The 17150-nt window shown below is 51.2% G+C and overlaps 1 protein-coding gene across 1 annotated transcript in view; it reads left to right on the top strand.

Moving 5' to 3' along the window:
- Window positions 1-17150, top strand: part of LOC137358314 (serine/threonine-protein kinase A-Raf-like) — a 672271-nt gene that overhangs the window by 15601 nt on the left and 639520 nt on the right. Inside the window, exons 2-7 of the mRNA XM_068024252.1 lie at window positions 4341-4582; window positions 5653-5756; window positions 6070-6172; window positions 8536-8681; window positions 8852-8944; window positions 11507-11642. Coding sequence (XP_067880353.1) covers window positions 4370-4582; window positions 5653-5756; window positions 6070-6172; window positions 8536-8681; window positions 8852-8944; window positions 11507-11642 — 795 coding nt within the window. The 5' untranslated portion in view covers window positions 4341-4369. The remainder of the gene's footprint in view (window positions 1-4340; window positions 4583-5652; window positions 5757-6069; window positions 6173-8535; window positions 8682-8851; window positions 8945-11506; window positions 11643-17150) is intronic.

The raw sequence follows: 17150 nt of genomic DNA on the forward strand, positions 1-17150 counted from the left end.
GCCGCACTGTCGGAGGGTCAGTACTGAGGAAGCGCCGCGCTGTCGGAGGGTCAGTACTGAGGGAGCGCCGCACTGTCGGAGGGTTAGTACTGAGGGAGCGCCGCACTGTCGGAGGGTCAGTACTGAGGGAGCGCCGCACTGTCGGAGGGTCAGTACTGAGGGAGCGCCGCACTGTCGGAGGGTTAGTACTGAGGGAGCGCCGCACTGTCGGAGGGTCAGTACTGAGGGAGAGCCGCACTGTCGGAGGGTCAGTACTGAGGGAGAGCCGCACTGTCGGAGGGTCAGTACTGAGGGAGAGCCGCACTGTCGGAGGGTCAGTACTGAGGGAGCGCCGCACTGTTGGAGGGTCAGTACTGAGGGAGCACCGCCCTGTCAGAGGGTCAGTACCGAGGGAGTGTCGCACTGCCGGAGGGTCAGTACTGAGGGAGCGCCGCCCTGTCGGAGGGTCAGTACTGAGGGAGCACCGCACTGTCGGAGGGTCAGTACTGGGGGAGCGCCGCACTGTCGGAGGGTCAGTACCGAGGGAGTGTCGCACTGCCGGAGGGTCAGTGCTGAGGAAGCGCCGCACTGTCGGAGGGTCAGTACTGAGGGAGCGCCACACTGTCGGAGGGTCAGTACTGAGGGAGCGCCGCACTGTCGGAGGGTCAGTACTGAGGGAGTGCCGCACTGTCGGAGGGTCAGTACTGAGGGAGTGCCGCACTGTCGGAGGGTCAGTACTGAGGGAGTGCCGCACTGTCGGAGGGTCAGTACTGAGGGAGCGCCGCCCTGTCAGAGGGTCAGTACTGAGGGAGCGCCGCCCTGTCGGAGGGTCAGTACTGAGGGAGCGCCGCCCTGTCGGAGGGTCAGTACTGAGGGAGCGCCGCGCTGTGGGAGGGTCAGTACTGAGGGAGTGCCGCACTGTCGGAGGGTCAGTACTGAGTGAGTGCCGCCCTGTCGGAGGGTCAGTACTGAGGGAGCGCCGCACTGTCGGAGGGTCAGTACTGAGGGAGCGCTGCACTGTTGGAGGGTCAGTACTGAGGGAGTGCCGCCCTGTCGGAGGGTCAGTACTGAGGGAGCACTGCACTGTCGGAGGGTCAGTACTGAGGGAGCGCCGCACTGTCGGAGGGTCAGTACTGAGGGAGCGCCGCCCTGTCGGAGGGTCAGTACTGAGGGAGCGCCGCCCTGTCGGAGGGTCAGTACTGAGGGAGCGCCGCACTGTCGGAGGGTCAGTACTGAGGGAGTGCCGCACTGTCGGAGGGTCAGTACTGAGGGAGCGCCGCACTGTTGGAGGGTCAGTACTGAGGGAGTGCCTCACTGTCGGAGGGTCAGTACTGAGGGAGTGCCGCCCTGTCGGAGGGTCAGTACTGAGGGAGCGCCGCGCTGTCGGAGGGTCAGTACTGAGGGAGTGCCGCCCTGTCGGAGGGTCAGTACTGAGGGAGCGCCGCCCTGTCGGAGGGTCAGTACTGAGGGAGCGCCTCACTGTTGGAGGGTCAGTACTGAGGGAGTGCCGCCCTGTCGGAGGGTCAGTACTGAGGGAGCACCGCACTGTCGGAGGGTCAGTACTGAGGGAGCGCCGCACTGTCGGAGGGTCAGTACTGAGGGAGCGCCGCACTGTCGGAGGGTCAGTCCTGTGGGAGTGCCGCACTGTCGGAGGGACCGTCTTTCAGGAAGAGACGTTAAACCCGAGGCCCCCCATATGCCCCCTCAGGTGGATGTAAAAGAGTCCACAGCCGCTATCGGAAGATGAATAGGACAGCGAGGGGGTGTGGGTGGTGGGAAGTTCTCCTCAGTGTCTTGGGGCCGATATCTATCCCTCGACAAACACCCAGCTGGATTTCCAGCATTTTCTGCTTCGATTTCAAATTTCCAACATCTGCAGCGTTTTGCTTTTGTAACACTCAACCGAGAATCTTTGGCCATTATTATGCCATACTGTGGGATCTTGCTGTGTGCCAATCGGCTGCCGTGTTGTCCCGTTCGCAGCGCTGACTGCACTGACTGCGCCGCACTTCGGGATGTATTGAGGTTGTGAAAGGCGCCGGGCGAATGCAGCACCTTGCCTCCTTTGTGCCGCGGGAGGCTCTGCTCATGACAACAGGAGCTGTTGGATAGCTGACGGCTGATTGCATGATCACAGGACCCTGCAGGAAGGTTCCTGACGTGTCACTGACAGAGCTGGTGCGGGGAGGATGTGGGGGCAGAACCTGACAGCTGAGTCGAGCCGCCCACGGAAACCACAGCGCAGACGGACCACTCAGCTGACAGAGCAGAGACAGGCGACAGCGTCCCCCTGTGCTCACTGACCTACTTTCTTTCCCTGACGAGCAATGCTTCGATTTTAAAATGTTTATCATTGTTTTCAAATCAACCCCAAGGCCTCAATTCCCATCCCTATCTCTGTAACCTCCTCCAGCCCCTACAACCCTCCCTATCTCTGTAACCTCCTCCAGCCCCTACAACCCTCCCTATCTCTGTAACCTCCCCCAGCCTCTACAACCCTCCCTATCTCTGTAACCCCCTTCAGCTCCTACAACCCTCCCTATCTCTGTAACCTCCCCCAGCCCCTACAACCCTCCCTATCTCTGTAACCTCCTCCAGCCCCTACAACCGTCCCTCTCTGTAACCTCCTCCAGCCCCTACAACCCTCCCTATCTCTGTAACCTCCCCCAGCCCCTACAACCCTCCCTATCTCTGTAACCTCCCCCAGCCCCTACAACCCTCCCTATCTCTGTAACCTCCCCCAGCCCCTACAACCCTCCCTATCTCTGTAACCTCCTCCAGCTCCTACAACCCTCCCTATCTCTGTAACCTCCTCTAGTTCCTACAACCCTCCCTATCTCTGTAATCTCCTCCAGCCCCTACTACCCTCCGTATCTCTGTCACCTCCTCCAGTTGCTACAACCCTCCCTATCTCTGTAACCTGCTCCAGCCCCTTCAACCCTCCCTATCTCTGTAACCTCCTCCGGCCCCTACAACCCTCCCTATCTCTGTACCTCCTCCGGCCGCTACAACCCTCCCTATCTCTGTAACCTCCTCCAGCCCCTACAACTATCCCTCTCTGTAACCTCCTCCAGCCCCTACAACCCTCCCTATCTCAGTAATCTCCTCCAGCCCCTACAACCCTCCCTATCTCAGTAATCTCCTCCAGCCCCTACAACCGTCCCTCTCTGTAACCTCCTCCAGCCCCTACAACCCTCCCTATCTCTGTAACCTCCTCCAGCCCCTACAACCTTCCCTATCTCTGTAACCTCCTCCAGCCCCTACAACCGTCCCTATCTCTGTAACCTCCTCCAGCCTCTACAACCTTCCCTATCTCTGTAACCTCCTCCAGCCCCTACAACCCTCCCTATCTCTGTAACCTCCTCCAGCCCCTACAACCCTCCCTATCTCTGTAACCTCCTCCAGCCCCTTACAACACTCCCTATCTCTGTAACCTCCTCCAGCCCCTACTACCCTCCCTATCTCTGTAACCTCCCCCAGCCCCTACAACCCTCCCTATCTCTGTAACCTCCCCCAGCCCCTACAACACTCCCTATCTCTGTAACCTCCTCCAGCCCCTACAACCCTCCCTATCTCTGTAACCTCCTCCAGCCCCTACAACCGTCCATCTCTGTAACCTCCTCCAGCCCCTACAACCCTCCCTATCTCTGTAACCTCCCCCAGCCCCTACAACCCTCCCTATCTCTGTAACCTCCTCCGGCCCCTACAACCCTCCCTATCTCTGTAACCTCCTCCGGCCCCTACAACCCTCCCTATCTCTGTAACCTCCTCCGGCCCCTACAACCCTCCCTATCTCTGTAACCTCCTCCGGCCCCTACAACCCTCCCTATCTCAGTAACCCCCTCCAGCTATGAAGAGAGACTGGATAGGCTAGGGTTGTTTTCCTTAGAGCAGAGAAGGCTGAGGGGGGACTTAATTGAGGTGTACAAAATTATGAGGGGCATTGATAGGTTAGATAGGAAGAAACCTTTTCCCTTAGCAGAGGGGTCAATAACTAGGGGGCATAGATTTAAGGTAAGGGGCAGGAGGTTTAGAGGGGATCTGAGGGAAAATGTTTTCACCCAGAGGGTGGTTGGAATCTGGAACACACTGCCTGAAGAGGTGGTGGAGGCAGGAACCCTCACAACATTTAAGAAGTATTTAGATGAGCACTTGAAAGGCTATAGCATACAAGGCTACGGGCCAAGTGTGGGGAAATGGGATTAGAATAGTTAGATGCTTGATGGCCGGCACAGACACGATGGGCCGAAGGGCCTGTTTCTGTGCTTTGTAACTCGATGAGAAATGTTGTAGGTTAGCCTCCCGGGCTGATTGAGATACTGCTGCTTAACCAGTCACCGGGCCTTGTTGTTGATTCACAGGGATTACAAGGTGAGCCTCTGCTGCCTGAATGAAACGAGCCTCTGCATCCTCCCCTGCCCTGAGCAATGGGTTCAGCCTGCCCAGCCTGACCATCAGCGGAGTGCCGTCCAGCCCGGGCGGCTCCCTGGAGCAGCACCCTCACCACGGCCAGCACCGGCCCTCGCTGGCGGGCAGCCCCGGGGAGATGCCCAGAGCAACGGGAACTGTCCGCGTCTATCTGCCCAACAAGCAACGCACGGTGGTAAGTCATACTGCCCAGCCCGGGTCGGTTAGTTACAGAGTAAAGCTCCCTCTACACTGTCCCCATCAAACACTCCCAGGACAGGTACAGCACGGGGTTAGATACAGAGTAAAGCTCCCTCTACACTGTCCCCATCAAACACTCCCAGGACAGGTACAGCACGGGGGTTAGATACAGAGTAAAGCTCCCTCTACACTGTCCCCCATCAAACACTCCCCAGGACAGGTACAGCACGGGGGTTAGATACAGAGTAAAGCTCCCTCTACACTGTCCCCATCAGACACTCCCAGGACAGGTACAGCACGGGGGTTAGATACAGAGTAAAGCCCCCTCTACACTGTCCCCATCAGACACTCCCCAGGACAGGTACAGCACGGGGGGTTAGATACAGAGTAAAGCTCCCTCTACACTGTCCCCATCAAACACTCCCCAGGACAGGTACAGCACGGGGATTAGATACAGAGTAAAGCCCCCTCTACACTGTCCCCATCAGACACTCCCCAGGACAGGTACAGCACGGGGGGTTAGATACAGAGTAAAGCTCCCTCTACACTGTCCCCATCAAACACTCCCCAGGACAGGTACAGCACGGGGGGTTAGATACAGAGTAAAGCTCCCTCTACACTGTCCCCCATCAAACACTCCCCAGGACAGGTACAGTACGGGGGTTAGATACAGAGTAAAGCTCCCTCTACACTGTCCCCATCAAACACTCCCCAGGACAGGTACAGTACGGGGGTTAGATACAGAGTAAAGCTCCCTCTACACTGTCCCCATCAAACACTCCCAGGACAGGTACAGCACGGGGGTTAGATACAGAGTAAAGCTCCCTCTACACTGTCCCCATCAAACACTCCCCAGGACAGGTACAGCACGGGGGTTAGATACAGAGTAAAGCTCCCTCTACACTGTCCCCATCAAACACTCCCCAGGACAGGTACAGCACGGGGGTTAGATACAGAGTAAAGCTCCCTCTCCACTTCCTGTTAAACATTGCCAGGTTTTTGAGAGTTGTACTGTGTCTGACTTTGATCTCCTATCCTCTTAACTACCTGCTGTGCTTTTCACAGGTAAATGTTCGTGAGGGGATGACAGTGAACGACAGCTTGGACAAGGCACTGAAAGTCCGAGGTTTGTCCCAGAAATGCTGTGCGGTCTACAGATTCCTTGATGGGTGAGTTACTGACTGCGGCATTTCTGTCTTGAGTTTGTATTGAAGCTGGCAAATGGGGCTTATACACACCAGTGCTGTACACGGGGAGCATACACAGGCTGTACACGGGGCTTACTGTGGCTCCGGAGTGCGACACAGACGGCGCGGGGCGTTGCAGAGTCCCGTACACGGGGAGCTATATGGATGAGCAGGCGACTGTGCTGTGCTGGTTGTACAACGGGACAGTGCAGTGCGAGGCAGGCGAATCGGCAGGGGGGGGCCGTGTGTTGTCCTTGTAACCACTGACGCCTGTCTCTCTTCTTTCTCCCTTCAGCCACAAGAAGCTGACCGACTGGTCGACCGACATCACGCCCCTGGTGGGCGAGGAGCTCATGGTGGAGGTGCTTGATGAAGTCCCCTTGTCAATGCACAACTTTGTAAGTCCCGAGCTGATCGGCGTCCAGCTCCCCCACCCGTTGCGTTACCCGGCCATTCCCGAAATACCCAGTGGGTTCAACATCTCTTCCTGAAAGGTGGAACCTCCAAGAGTGCAGCCCTCCCTCAAAACTGACTCCCGGGGAGTGTTGAGCCTGGATTATGGGGCTCGAGCCTCTGGATTGCAGGTTGAACCCGCAGCCTTCTGACTCAGAGGCAAGAGCAAGGCTTTTGACACGGTCCCACACGGCAGACTGGTTTAAAAAAAAAAATAAAAGCCCATGGGATCCTGGGAAATGCAGCAAGGTGGATACAGAATTGACTCAGTGGCAGGAAACGAAGGGTAATTGTTGACGGGTGTTTTAGCGACTGGAGGGCTGTTTCCACTGGCGTTCCGCAGGGCTCAGTACTGGTGCCCCTGCTTTTGGTGGTGCATGTGAACGATTTGGGCGTAAATGTAGGGGGCACGATCAAGACGTTTGCAGACGACGCAAAGATTGGCCGTGTGGTCGAGAGCGAGGAGGGTAGCTGGAGGCTGCAGGAAGATATCGATTGAGCATAAAAGTGGCAAATGGAATTCAACCTGGAGAAGTGTGAGGTGATGCATTCAGGGAGGTCAAGCAAGGCAAAGGAATACACCATTAATGGGAAAATACTGAGAGGTGTCGAGGAAGTGAGCGACCTTGGAGCGAATGTCCACAGATCCCTGAAGGTAGCAGGACAGGTCGATAAGGTGGTTAAGAAGGCATATGGAATCCTTTCCTTTATTAGCCGAGGTATGGAATATAAGAGCAGGGAGGTTATGCTGGAACTGTATAACTCATTGGTTAGGCCACAGCTTGAGTACTGTGTGTAGTTCTGGTCACTTCATTACAGAAAGGATGTAATTGCACTAGAGAGGGTACAGAGGAGATTTACGGGGATGTTGCCAGGACTGGAAAAATGCAGCCGTGAGGAAAGATTGGATAGGCTGGGGTTGTTCTCCTTGGAACAGAGAAGGCTGAGGGGAGAATCTGATTGAAATGTACAAAATTGTAAACTTGCCACCCCTCTCCCCCCCCCCCCCCCACCCCCCGCCAAGAAAAAAAAATAGCTCGGACCGACATGTGGCTCGTCACATTCATGGGACGTGGGTGTCCCTGGCCAGTACAAGTTGGCTTTGAGGAGGTGGCAGTGAGCCGGTACTGGAGTGTGAACCTGGATAATGGGAGTGTGTCTCTGGATTGCTGCAGTGGCCGCGTCCTCCACATCTTCCCCACGCCCCCCCCCCCCATTCCCGACACCCATCCGAGCAAATCCCTGCTGCATGTGTGACCCCGGACACGCGCTGAGCGTGAGCACACTCGGGCGGGGGGAACTGACAACAGAAGGTGGCTGAAAAGTCAAAAGCAGCGAGCACGAGTGATGGTGTAGAGGCAGACTGGGAGAGTTTAGTTTTAGAGATACAGCACTGAAACAGGCCCTTCAGCCCACTGAGTCTGTGCCGACCATCAACCACCCATTTATACTAATCCTACACTAATTCCATATTCCCATCACATCCCCACCTGTCCCTATATATTTCCCGACCACCGACCTATACTCGGGGCAATTTACAACGGCGAATTTACCGACCAACCTGCAGGTCTTTGGCTGTGGGAGGAAACCCGAGCACCCGGAGAAAACCCACGCAGACACAGGGAGAACTTGCAAACTCCGCACAGGCAGTACCCGGAATCGAACCCGGGTCGCTGGAGCTGTGAGGCTGCGGTGCTAACCACTGCGCCACTGTGCTGCCCAGGGTGTCGGGTTGAGCCCCAGACCCTCGGTAACGTCGAGGCCCGCCCCCTGCCCCGCACCGTGATCTGCTCCACTGTAACTCGCCGTGAACCGGCCGAATCTGCCGGGGACGTTGAATTAAGGAGAACGGTAAAATATTTACAGAGAGACTTCAAAGGAATTGGATATATATTTGAACGGGAAAACCTACTTTGAGGACAGTGGGGAAGGAGCAGGAATGCAGAGGGGCGAATTGGGTCACTCTTTCAATGAGGGACTGAATGGTGACTTTCTGAGCTGCATATAGGACTTCTTGTATTTCTGCATTTGGATCAGATGGGCTGGCAGGTGGCAACTGAAGTTTAACACTGATATGGGGCATGTGTGTGTGTACGTAGGTACACGCAGTGGTGCTCTCATCTCAAGACACCCGGCTGGTTTGCAGTGTGTTGTGAAGGACCTCGGGGTGAGGCTCCAGGGCAGGCGGGGTAGCTGGTGTGTCCCCCCCCCCACACCCCCCGTCACCTCCCCCAGACCGGGCAGAGAAGCGGCAAGGCGGGAAGCGGATGGCGCAGTAACCTGGCTGGCGATTCCTCTCCTCCTGCAGGTCCGGAAGACGTTCTTCAACCTGGCGTTCTGCGACTTCTGCCTGAAGTTCCTGTTCCATGGCTTCCGCTGCCAGACCTGCGGCCACAAGTTCCACGAGCACTGCAGCAGTAAAGTGCCAACGGTGTGCTTGGACCTGGGCAAATAGTGAGTACGAAAGGGAGGGTCCAGGGTGGGGTGGAGCGGCGGAGGCTGGGGGATAGTGAGTACGCTGGTTGAGGGAGGTGGTTTTGGTTGAGGGGGGGGGGAGCGTGTGTGGTGATAGTGAGTACTGATCTAGCCCTGGTGTGATCTGATTCTCTACCGTTGGTTTGCAGCCCGGCTTCTCCCGGTCCCTACGAGGAGCACTCGCTCTCACCGATGCCCACAGCCCAGATGGACCAACTCCTGACCCCTCAGTCATCCGGAAGGTGAGAACGCGTTGGATGTCTGTTTACTGTTAGAGAAACCGTCTGATATCCTTGCTGTAACTCGCAGTCGATTAGTTCGACACTGGATGGTGAGAAGAGTTCATGGAGCACAGCTGCCTACCTCTCTCTTCTGAGTCATGTGGCCGCGGGTTTGAACTCAATAGTCCAGGCTCCTCCTTTCCCCCCGGTGCCAGACCGACAAGAGTGCTGCACTATCGGAGGTACTGTCTTTCGGGTGAGATGTTAAACCCGTCAGTCACTGAGTTTTTTTTTTGAAGCGTGGCCTCTGTTGGAACGTGGGAGACATGGCGGCCAATTTGTGCACAGCAAGCTCCCACGAACCGCGACGTGATAATGACCCGGGAGCGTCGAGCCGAGGGTTATGTGCTCCAGGCTCGGAGAGAGCGACAGCTGACGCGTGCAGCCATCTTGGGGCTGCCCGGGAAGACAGGGAGCTGCGCGAGGGTGGGGGAGTGGTTCATGAAAAACCTGTGTGAACAAAGAACAGCACAGGAACAGGCCATTCGGCCCTCCAAGCCTGCGCCAATCTTGATGCCTGCCTAAACTAAAACCTTCTGCACTTCCGGGGCACGTATCCCTCTATTCCCATCCTATTCATGTATTTGTCAAGATGCCTCTTAAACGTCGCTATCGTACCTGCTTCCACCACCTCCCCTGGCAGCAGGTTCCAGGCACTCACCACCCTCTGTGTAAAGAACTTGCCTCGCACATCCCCCCTAATCTTTGCCCCTCTCACCTTAAACCTATGTCCCCCAGTAACTGACTCTTCCACCCTGGGAAAAAGCTTCTGACTATCCACTCTGTCCATGCCGCTCATAACTTTGTAAACCTCTATCATGTCACCCCTCCACCTCCATCGTTCAGGTGAAAACAATCCAAGTTTATCCAACCTCTCCTCATAGCTAATGCCCTCCAGACCAGGCAACATCCTGGTAAACCTCTTCTGTACCCTCTCCAAAGCCTCCATGTCCTACTGGTAGTGTGGCGACCAGAATTGCACGCAATATTCTAAGTGTGGCCTAACTAAGGTTCTGTACAGCTGCAGCATAACCTGCCAATTTTTATACTCTATGCCCCGACCGATGAAGGCAAGCATGCCGTATGCCTTCTTCACTACCTTATCCACCTGCGTTGCCACTTTCAGTGACCTGTGGACCTGTACGCCCAGATCTCTCTGCCTATCAATACTCCTAAGGGTTCTGCCATTTACTGTATACTTCCCACCTGCATTAGACCTTCCAAAATGCATTACCTCACATTTGTCCGGATTAAACTCCATCTGCCATTTCTCCGCCCAAGTCTCCAACCGATCTATATCCTGCTGTATCCTCTGACAATCCTCATCATTATCCGCAACTCCACCAACCTTTGTGTCGTCCTCAAACTTAATAATCAGACCAGTTACATTTTCCTCCAAATCATTTATATATACTACAAAGAGCAACGGTCCCAGCACTGATCCCTGCGGAACACCACTAGTCACATCCCTCCATTCAGAAAAGCACCCTTCCACTGCTACCCTCTGTCTTCTGTGACAGAGCCAGTTCTGTATCCATCTTGCCAGCTCACCTCTGATCCCGTGTGACTTCACCTTTTGTACCATTCTGCCATGAGGGACCTTGTCAAAGGCTTTACTGAAGTCCATATAGACAACATCCACTGCCCTTCCTTCATCAATCATCTTTGTCACTTCCTCAAAAAACTCAATCAAATTAGTGAGACACGACCTCCCCTTCACAAAACCATGCCGTCTCTCGCTAATAAGTTTGTTTGTTTCCAAATGGGAGTAAATCCTGTCCCGAATAATCCTCTCTAATAATTTCCCTACCACTGACGTAAGGCTCACCGGCCTATAATTTCCTGGATTATCCTTGCCACCCTTCTTAAACAAAGGCACAACATTGGCTATTCTCCAGTCCTCTGGGACCTCACCTGTAGCCAATGAGGATGCAAAGATTTCTGTCAAGGCCCCAGCAATTTCTTCCCTTGCCTCCCTCAGTATTCTAGGGTAGATCCCATCAGGCCCTGGGGACTTATCTACCTTAATGCTTTGCAAGACACCCAACACCTCCTCCTTTTTGATAATGAGATGACTGAGACTATCTACACTCCCTTCCCTAGGCTCATCATCCACCAAGTCCTTCTCTTTGGTGAATACTGATGCAAAGTACTCATTTAGTACCTCGCCCATTTCCTCTGGCTCCACACATAGATTCCCATCTCTGTCCTTGAGTGGGCCAACCCTTTCCCTGGTTACCCTCTTGCTCTTTATATATGTATAAAAAGCCTTGGGATTATCCTTAATCCTGTTTGACAATGACTTTTCATGACCCCTTTTAGCCCTCCTGACTCCTTGCTTAAGTTGTGTGCGAGCATTTGCGGAAACCGGGAGAGCGGGCGGAATGGGTGGAGGTGGGAGAGAGGGTGTGCAGGCGTTGCTGTGGATCTTCAGCTGACAGGGTGCATTGCAGGTCAGTGGAATTGATTACAGCCTTCTCACCGACGGGCCTGACACTAACCTGCTTCTCCTTCGCCTTGCAGGCTCACACCACCCGCCTTCACTTTCCCATGTCCCTGCCCACCTGCCGAAGGGCAGCTCCAGCGCCAACGTTCAACCTCCACGCCCAACGTGCACATGTCCAGCACCACAGCACCAGTCAACATGAGTGTCATAGAGGTGAGGGATTCACACGTTACGTGCAGAGACCCAATCAGCTGGAGGCACTGCCCAGCCTCAGACAGCCTTACAACAACCACTCAGGATAGAATATGGGAGCTCCATGACAGCAACTCCCTGTGTTACTGAGTATTGGGGTTTACAGGACAGTGAGACTCTGTGTTACTGAGTATTGGGGTTTACTGGACAGTGAGACTCTGTGTTACTGAGTATTGGTGTTTATAGGACAGTGAGACTCTGTGTTACTGAGTATTGGTGTTTGTAGGACAGTGAGACTCTGTGTTACTGAGTATGGGTGTTTATCGGACAGTGAGGCTCTGTGTTACTGAGTATTGGTGTTTATAGGACAGTGAGAGTCAGTGTTACTGAGTATTGGTGTTTACTGGACAGTGAGACTCTGTGTTACTGAGTATTGGTGTTTATAGGACAGTGAGACTCTGTGTTACTGAGTATTGGGGTTTACAGGACAGTGTGACTCTGTGTTACTGAGTATTGGGGTTTACAGGACAGTGAGACTCTGTATTACTGAGTATTGGTGTTTATAGGACAGTGTGACTCTGTGTTACTGAGTATTGGGGTTTAGAAGACAGTGAGACTCTGTGTTACTGAGTACTGGGGTTTATAGGACAGTGCGACTCTGTGTTACTGAGTATTGGTGTTTATAGGACAGTGTGACTCTGTGTTACTGAGTATTGGGGTTTACAGGACAGTGAGACTCTGTATTACTGAGTATTGGTGTTTATAGGACAGTGTGACTCTGTGTTACTGAGTATTGGGGTTTAGAAGACAGTGAGACTCTGTGTTACTGAGTACTGGGGTTTATAGGACAGTGAGACTCTGTGTTACTGAGTATTGGGGTTTACAGGACAGTGACACTCTGTGTTGCTGAGTATTGGTGTTTACAGGACAGTGAGACTCTGTGTTACTGAGTATTGGTGTTTATAGGACAGTGAGACTCTGTGTTAATGAGTATTGGTGTTTATAGGACAGTGAGACTCTGTGTTACTGAGTATTGGTGTTTATAGGACAGTGAGACTCTGTGTTACTGAGTATTGGGGTTTACAGGACAGTGAGACTCTGTGTTACTGAGTATTGGGGTTTATAGGACAGTGAGACTCTGTGTTACTGAGTATTGGTGTTTACAGGACAGTGAGACTCTGTGTTACTGAGTATTGTGGTTTACAGGACAGTGAGACTCTGTTACTGAGTATTGGTGTTTATAGGACAGTGAGACTCTGTGTTACTGAGTATTGGGGTTTACAGGACAGTGAGACTCTGTGTTACTGAGTATTGGTGTTTATAGGACAGTGAGATCTGTGTTACTGAGTATTGGTGTTTGCAGGACAGTGAGACTCTGTGTTACTGAGTATTGGTGTTTATAGGACAGTGAGATCTGTGTTACTGAGTATTGGGGTTTACAGGACAGTGAGACTCTGTGTTGCTGAGTATTGGTGTTTGCAGGACAGTGAGACTCTGTGTTACTGAGTATTGGTGTTTATAGGACAGTGAGACTCTGTGTTACTGAATATTGGGGTTCACAGGACAGTGAGACACTGTGTTACTGAGTATTGGGGTTTACAGGACAGTGAGACTCTGTGTTACTGAGTATTGGGGTTAACAGGACAGTGAGACTCTGTGTTACTGAGTATTGGGGTTTACAGGACATTGAGACTCTGTGTTACTGAGTATTGGGTTTTACAGGACAGTGAGACTCTGTTACTGAGTATTGGGGTTTCAAGGACAGTGAGACTCTGTGTTACTGAGTATTGGTGTTTATAGGACAGTGAGATTCTGTGTTACTGAAAATTGGGGTTTACAGGACAGTGAGACTCTGTTACTGAGTATTGGGTTTTGCAGGACAGTGAGACTCTGTGTTACTGAGTATTGGGGTTTACAGGACAGTGAGACTCTGTTACTGAGTATTGGTGTTTATAGGACAGTGAGATTCTGTGTTACTGAGTATTGGGGTTTACAGGACAGTGAGACTCTGTTACTGAGTATTGGTGTTTATAGGACAGTGAGACTCTGTTACTGAGTATTGGTGTTTATAGGACAGTGAGATTCTGTGTTACTGAGTATTGGGGTTTACAGGACAGTGAGACTCTGTTACTGAGTATTGGGTTTTGCAGGACAGTGAGACTCTGTGTTACTGAGTATTGGGGTTTACAGGACAGTGAGACTCTGTTACTGAGTATTGGGGTTTCAAAGACACTGAGACTCTGCGTTACTGAGTATTGGGTTTTACAGGACAGTGAGACTCTGTTACTGAGTATTGGGGTTTCAAGGACAGTGTGACTCTGTGTTACTGAGTATTGGGGTTTATAGGACAGTGAGACTCTGTGTCACTGAGTATTGGTGTTTATAGGACAGTGAGACTCTGTGTTACTTTGGATTGGGGTTGACAGGACAGTGAGACTCTGTGTTTCTGAGTATTGGGGTTTATAGGACAGTGAGACTCTGTGTTACTGAGTATTGGTGTTTACAGGACATTGAGACTGTGTTACTGAGTATTGGTGTTTACAGGACAGTGAGACTCTGTGTCACTGAGTATTGGTGTTTATAGGACAGTGAGACTCTGTGTTACTTTGGATTGGGGTTGACAGGACAGTGAGACTCTGTGTTTCTGAGTATTGGGGTTTATAGGACAGTGAGACTCTGTGTTACTGAGTATTGGTGTTTATAGGACAGTGAGACTCTGTGTTACTGAGTATTGGTGTTTACAGGACATTGAGACTGTGTTACTGAGTATTGGTGTTTATCGGACAGTGAGACTCTGTGTTACTGAGTATTGGGGTTTACAGGACACTGAGACTCTGTGTTACTGAGTATTGGTGTTTACAGGACAGTGAGACTCTGTGTTACTGAGTATTGGTGTTTACAGGACAGTGAGAATCTGTGTTACTGAGTATTGGGGTTTACAGGACAGTGAGACTCTGTTACTGAGTATTGGGGTTTCAAGGACAGTGTGACTCTGTGTTACTGAGTATTGGGGTTTATAGGACAGTGAGACTCTGTGTCACTGAGTATTGGTGTTTATAGGACAGTGAGACTCTGTGTTACTTTGGATTGGGGTTGACAGGACAGTGAGACTCTGTGTTTCTGAGTATTGGGGTTTATAGGACAGTGAGACTCTGTTACTGAGTATTGGGGTTTCAAGGACAGTGTGACTCTGTGTTACTGAGTATTGGGGTTTATAGGACAGTGAGACTCTGTGTTACTGAGTATTGGGGTTTATAGGACAGTGAGACTCTGTGTTACTGAGTATTGGTGTTTACAGGACATTGAGACTGTGTTACTGAGTATTGGTGTTTACAGGACATTGAGACTGTGTTACTGAGTATTGGTGTTTATCGGACAGTGAGACTCTGTGTTACTGAGTATTGGGGTTTACAGGACACTGAGACTCTGTGTTACTGAGTATTGGTGTTTACAGGACAGTGAGACTCTGTGTTACTGATTATTGGTGTTTACAGGACAGTGAGAATCTGTGTTACTGAGTATTGGGGTTTACAGGACAGTGAGACTCTGTGTTACTGAGGATAGGTGTTTATCGGACAGTGAGACTCTGTGTTACTGAGTATTGGGGTTTATAGGACAGTGAGACTCTGTGTTACTGAGTATTGGTGTTTACAGGACACTGAGACTCTGTGTTACTGAGTATTGGTGTTTACAGGACAGTGAGACTCTGTGTTACTGAGTATTGGGGTTTATAGGACAGTGAGACTCTGTGTTACTGAGTATTAGGGTTTATAGGACAGTGAGACTCTGTGTTACTGAGTATAGGTGTTTATAGGACAGTGAGACTCTGTGTTACTGAGTATTGGGGTTTACAGGACAGTGAGACTCTGTGTTACTGAGTATTGGTGTTTGCAGGACAGTGAGACACTGTGGTACTGAGTATTGGTGTTTATAGGACAGTGAGACTCTGTGTTACTGAGTATTCGTGTTTATAGGACAGTGAGACTCTGTGTTACTGAGTATTGGTGTTTATTGGACAGTGAGACTCTGTGTTACTGAGTATTGGTGTTTATAGGACAGTGAGACTCTGTGTTACTGAGTATTGGTGTTTATAGGACAGTGAGACTCTGTGTTACTGAGTATTGGGGTTTATAGGACAGTGAGACTCTGTGTTACTGAGTATTGGTGTTTATAGGACAGTGAGACTCTGTGTTATTGAGTATTGGTGTTTATAGGACAGTGAGACTCTGTATTACTGAGTATTGGTGTTTACAGGACAGTGAGACTCTGTGTTACTGAGTATTGGTGTTTATAGGACAGTGAGACTCTGTGTTACTGAGTATTGGGGTTTATAGGACAGTGAGACTCTGTGTTACTGAGTATTGGTGTTTATAGGACAGTGAGACTCTGTGTTACTGAGTATTGGTGTTTATAGGACAGTGAGACTCTGTGTTACTGAGTATTGGGGTTTACAGGACAGTGAGACTCTGTGTTACTGAGTATTGGTGTTTATAGGACAGTGAGATGCTGTGTTACTGAGTATTGGGGTTTACAGGACAGTGAGACTCTGTGTTACTGAGTATTGGTGTTTATAGGACAGTGAGACTCTGTGTTACTGAGTATTGGGGTTTACAGGACAGTGAGACTCTGTGTTACTGAGTATTGGTGTTTATAGGACAGTGAGACTCTGTGTTACTGAGTATTGGGGTTTACAGGACAGTGAGATTCTGTGTTACTGAGTATTGGGGTTTACAGGACAGTGAGATTCTGTGTTACTGAGTATTCGTGTTTATAGGACAGTGAGACTCTGTGTTACTGAGTATTGGTGTTCACAGGACAGTGAGACTCTGTGTTACTGAGTATTGGGGTTTATAGGACAGTGAGACTCTGTGTTACTGAGTATTGGTGTTTATAGGACAGTGAGATTCTGTGTTACTGAGTATTCGTGTTTATAGGACAGTGAGACTCTGTGTTACTGAGTATTGGTGTTCACAGGACAGTGAGACTCTGTGTTACTGAGTATTGGGGTTTATAGGACAGTGAGACTCTGTGTTACTGAGTATTGGTGTTTATCGGACAGTGAGACTCTATGTTACTGAGTATTGGTGTTTACAGGACAGTGAGACTCTGTGTTACTGAGTATTGGGGTTTATAGGACAGTGAGACTCTGTGTTACTGAGTATTGGGGTTTACAGGACAGTGAGACTCTGTGTTACTGAGTATTGGTGTTTATAGGACAGTGAGACTCTGTGTTACTGAGTATTGGTGTTTATAGGACAGTGAGACTCTGTGTTACTGAGTATTGGGGTTTACAGGACAGTGAGATTCTGTGTTACTGAGTATTCGTGTTTATAGGACAGTGAGACTCTGTGTTACTGAGTATTGGTGTTCACAGGACAGTGAGAGTCTGTGTTACTGAGTATTGGTGTTTATAGGACAGTGAGACTCTGTGTTACTGAGTATTGGTGTTTACAGGACAGTGAGACTCTGTTACTGAGTATTGGTGTTTATAGGACAGTGAGACTCTGTGTTACTGAGTATTGGTGTTTA

This window comes from Heterodontus francisci, chromosome 49, assembly GCF_036365525.1.
Source record: "Heterodontus francisci isolate sHetFra1 chromosome 49, sHetFra1.hap1, whole genome shotgun sequence".
Classification (NCBI taxonomy): Eukaryota; Metazoa; Chordata; class Chondrichthyes; order Heterodontiformes; family Heterodontidae; genus Heterodontus; species Heterodontus francisci.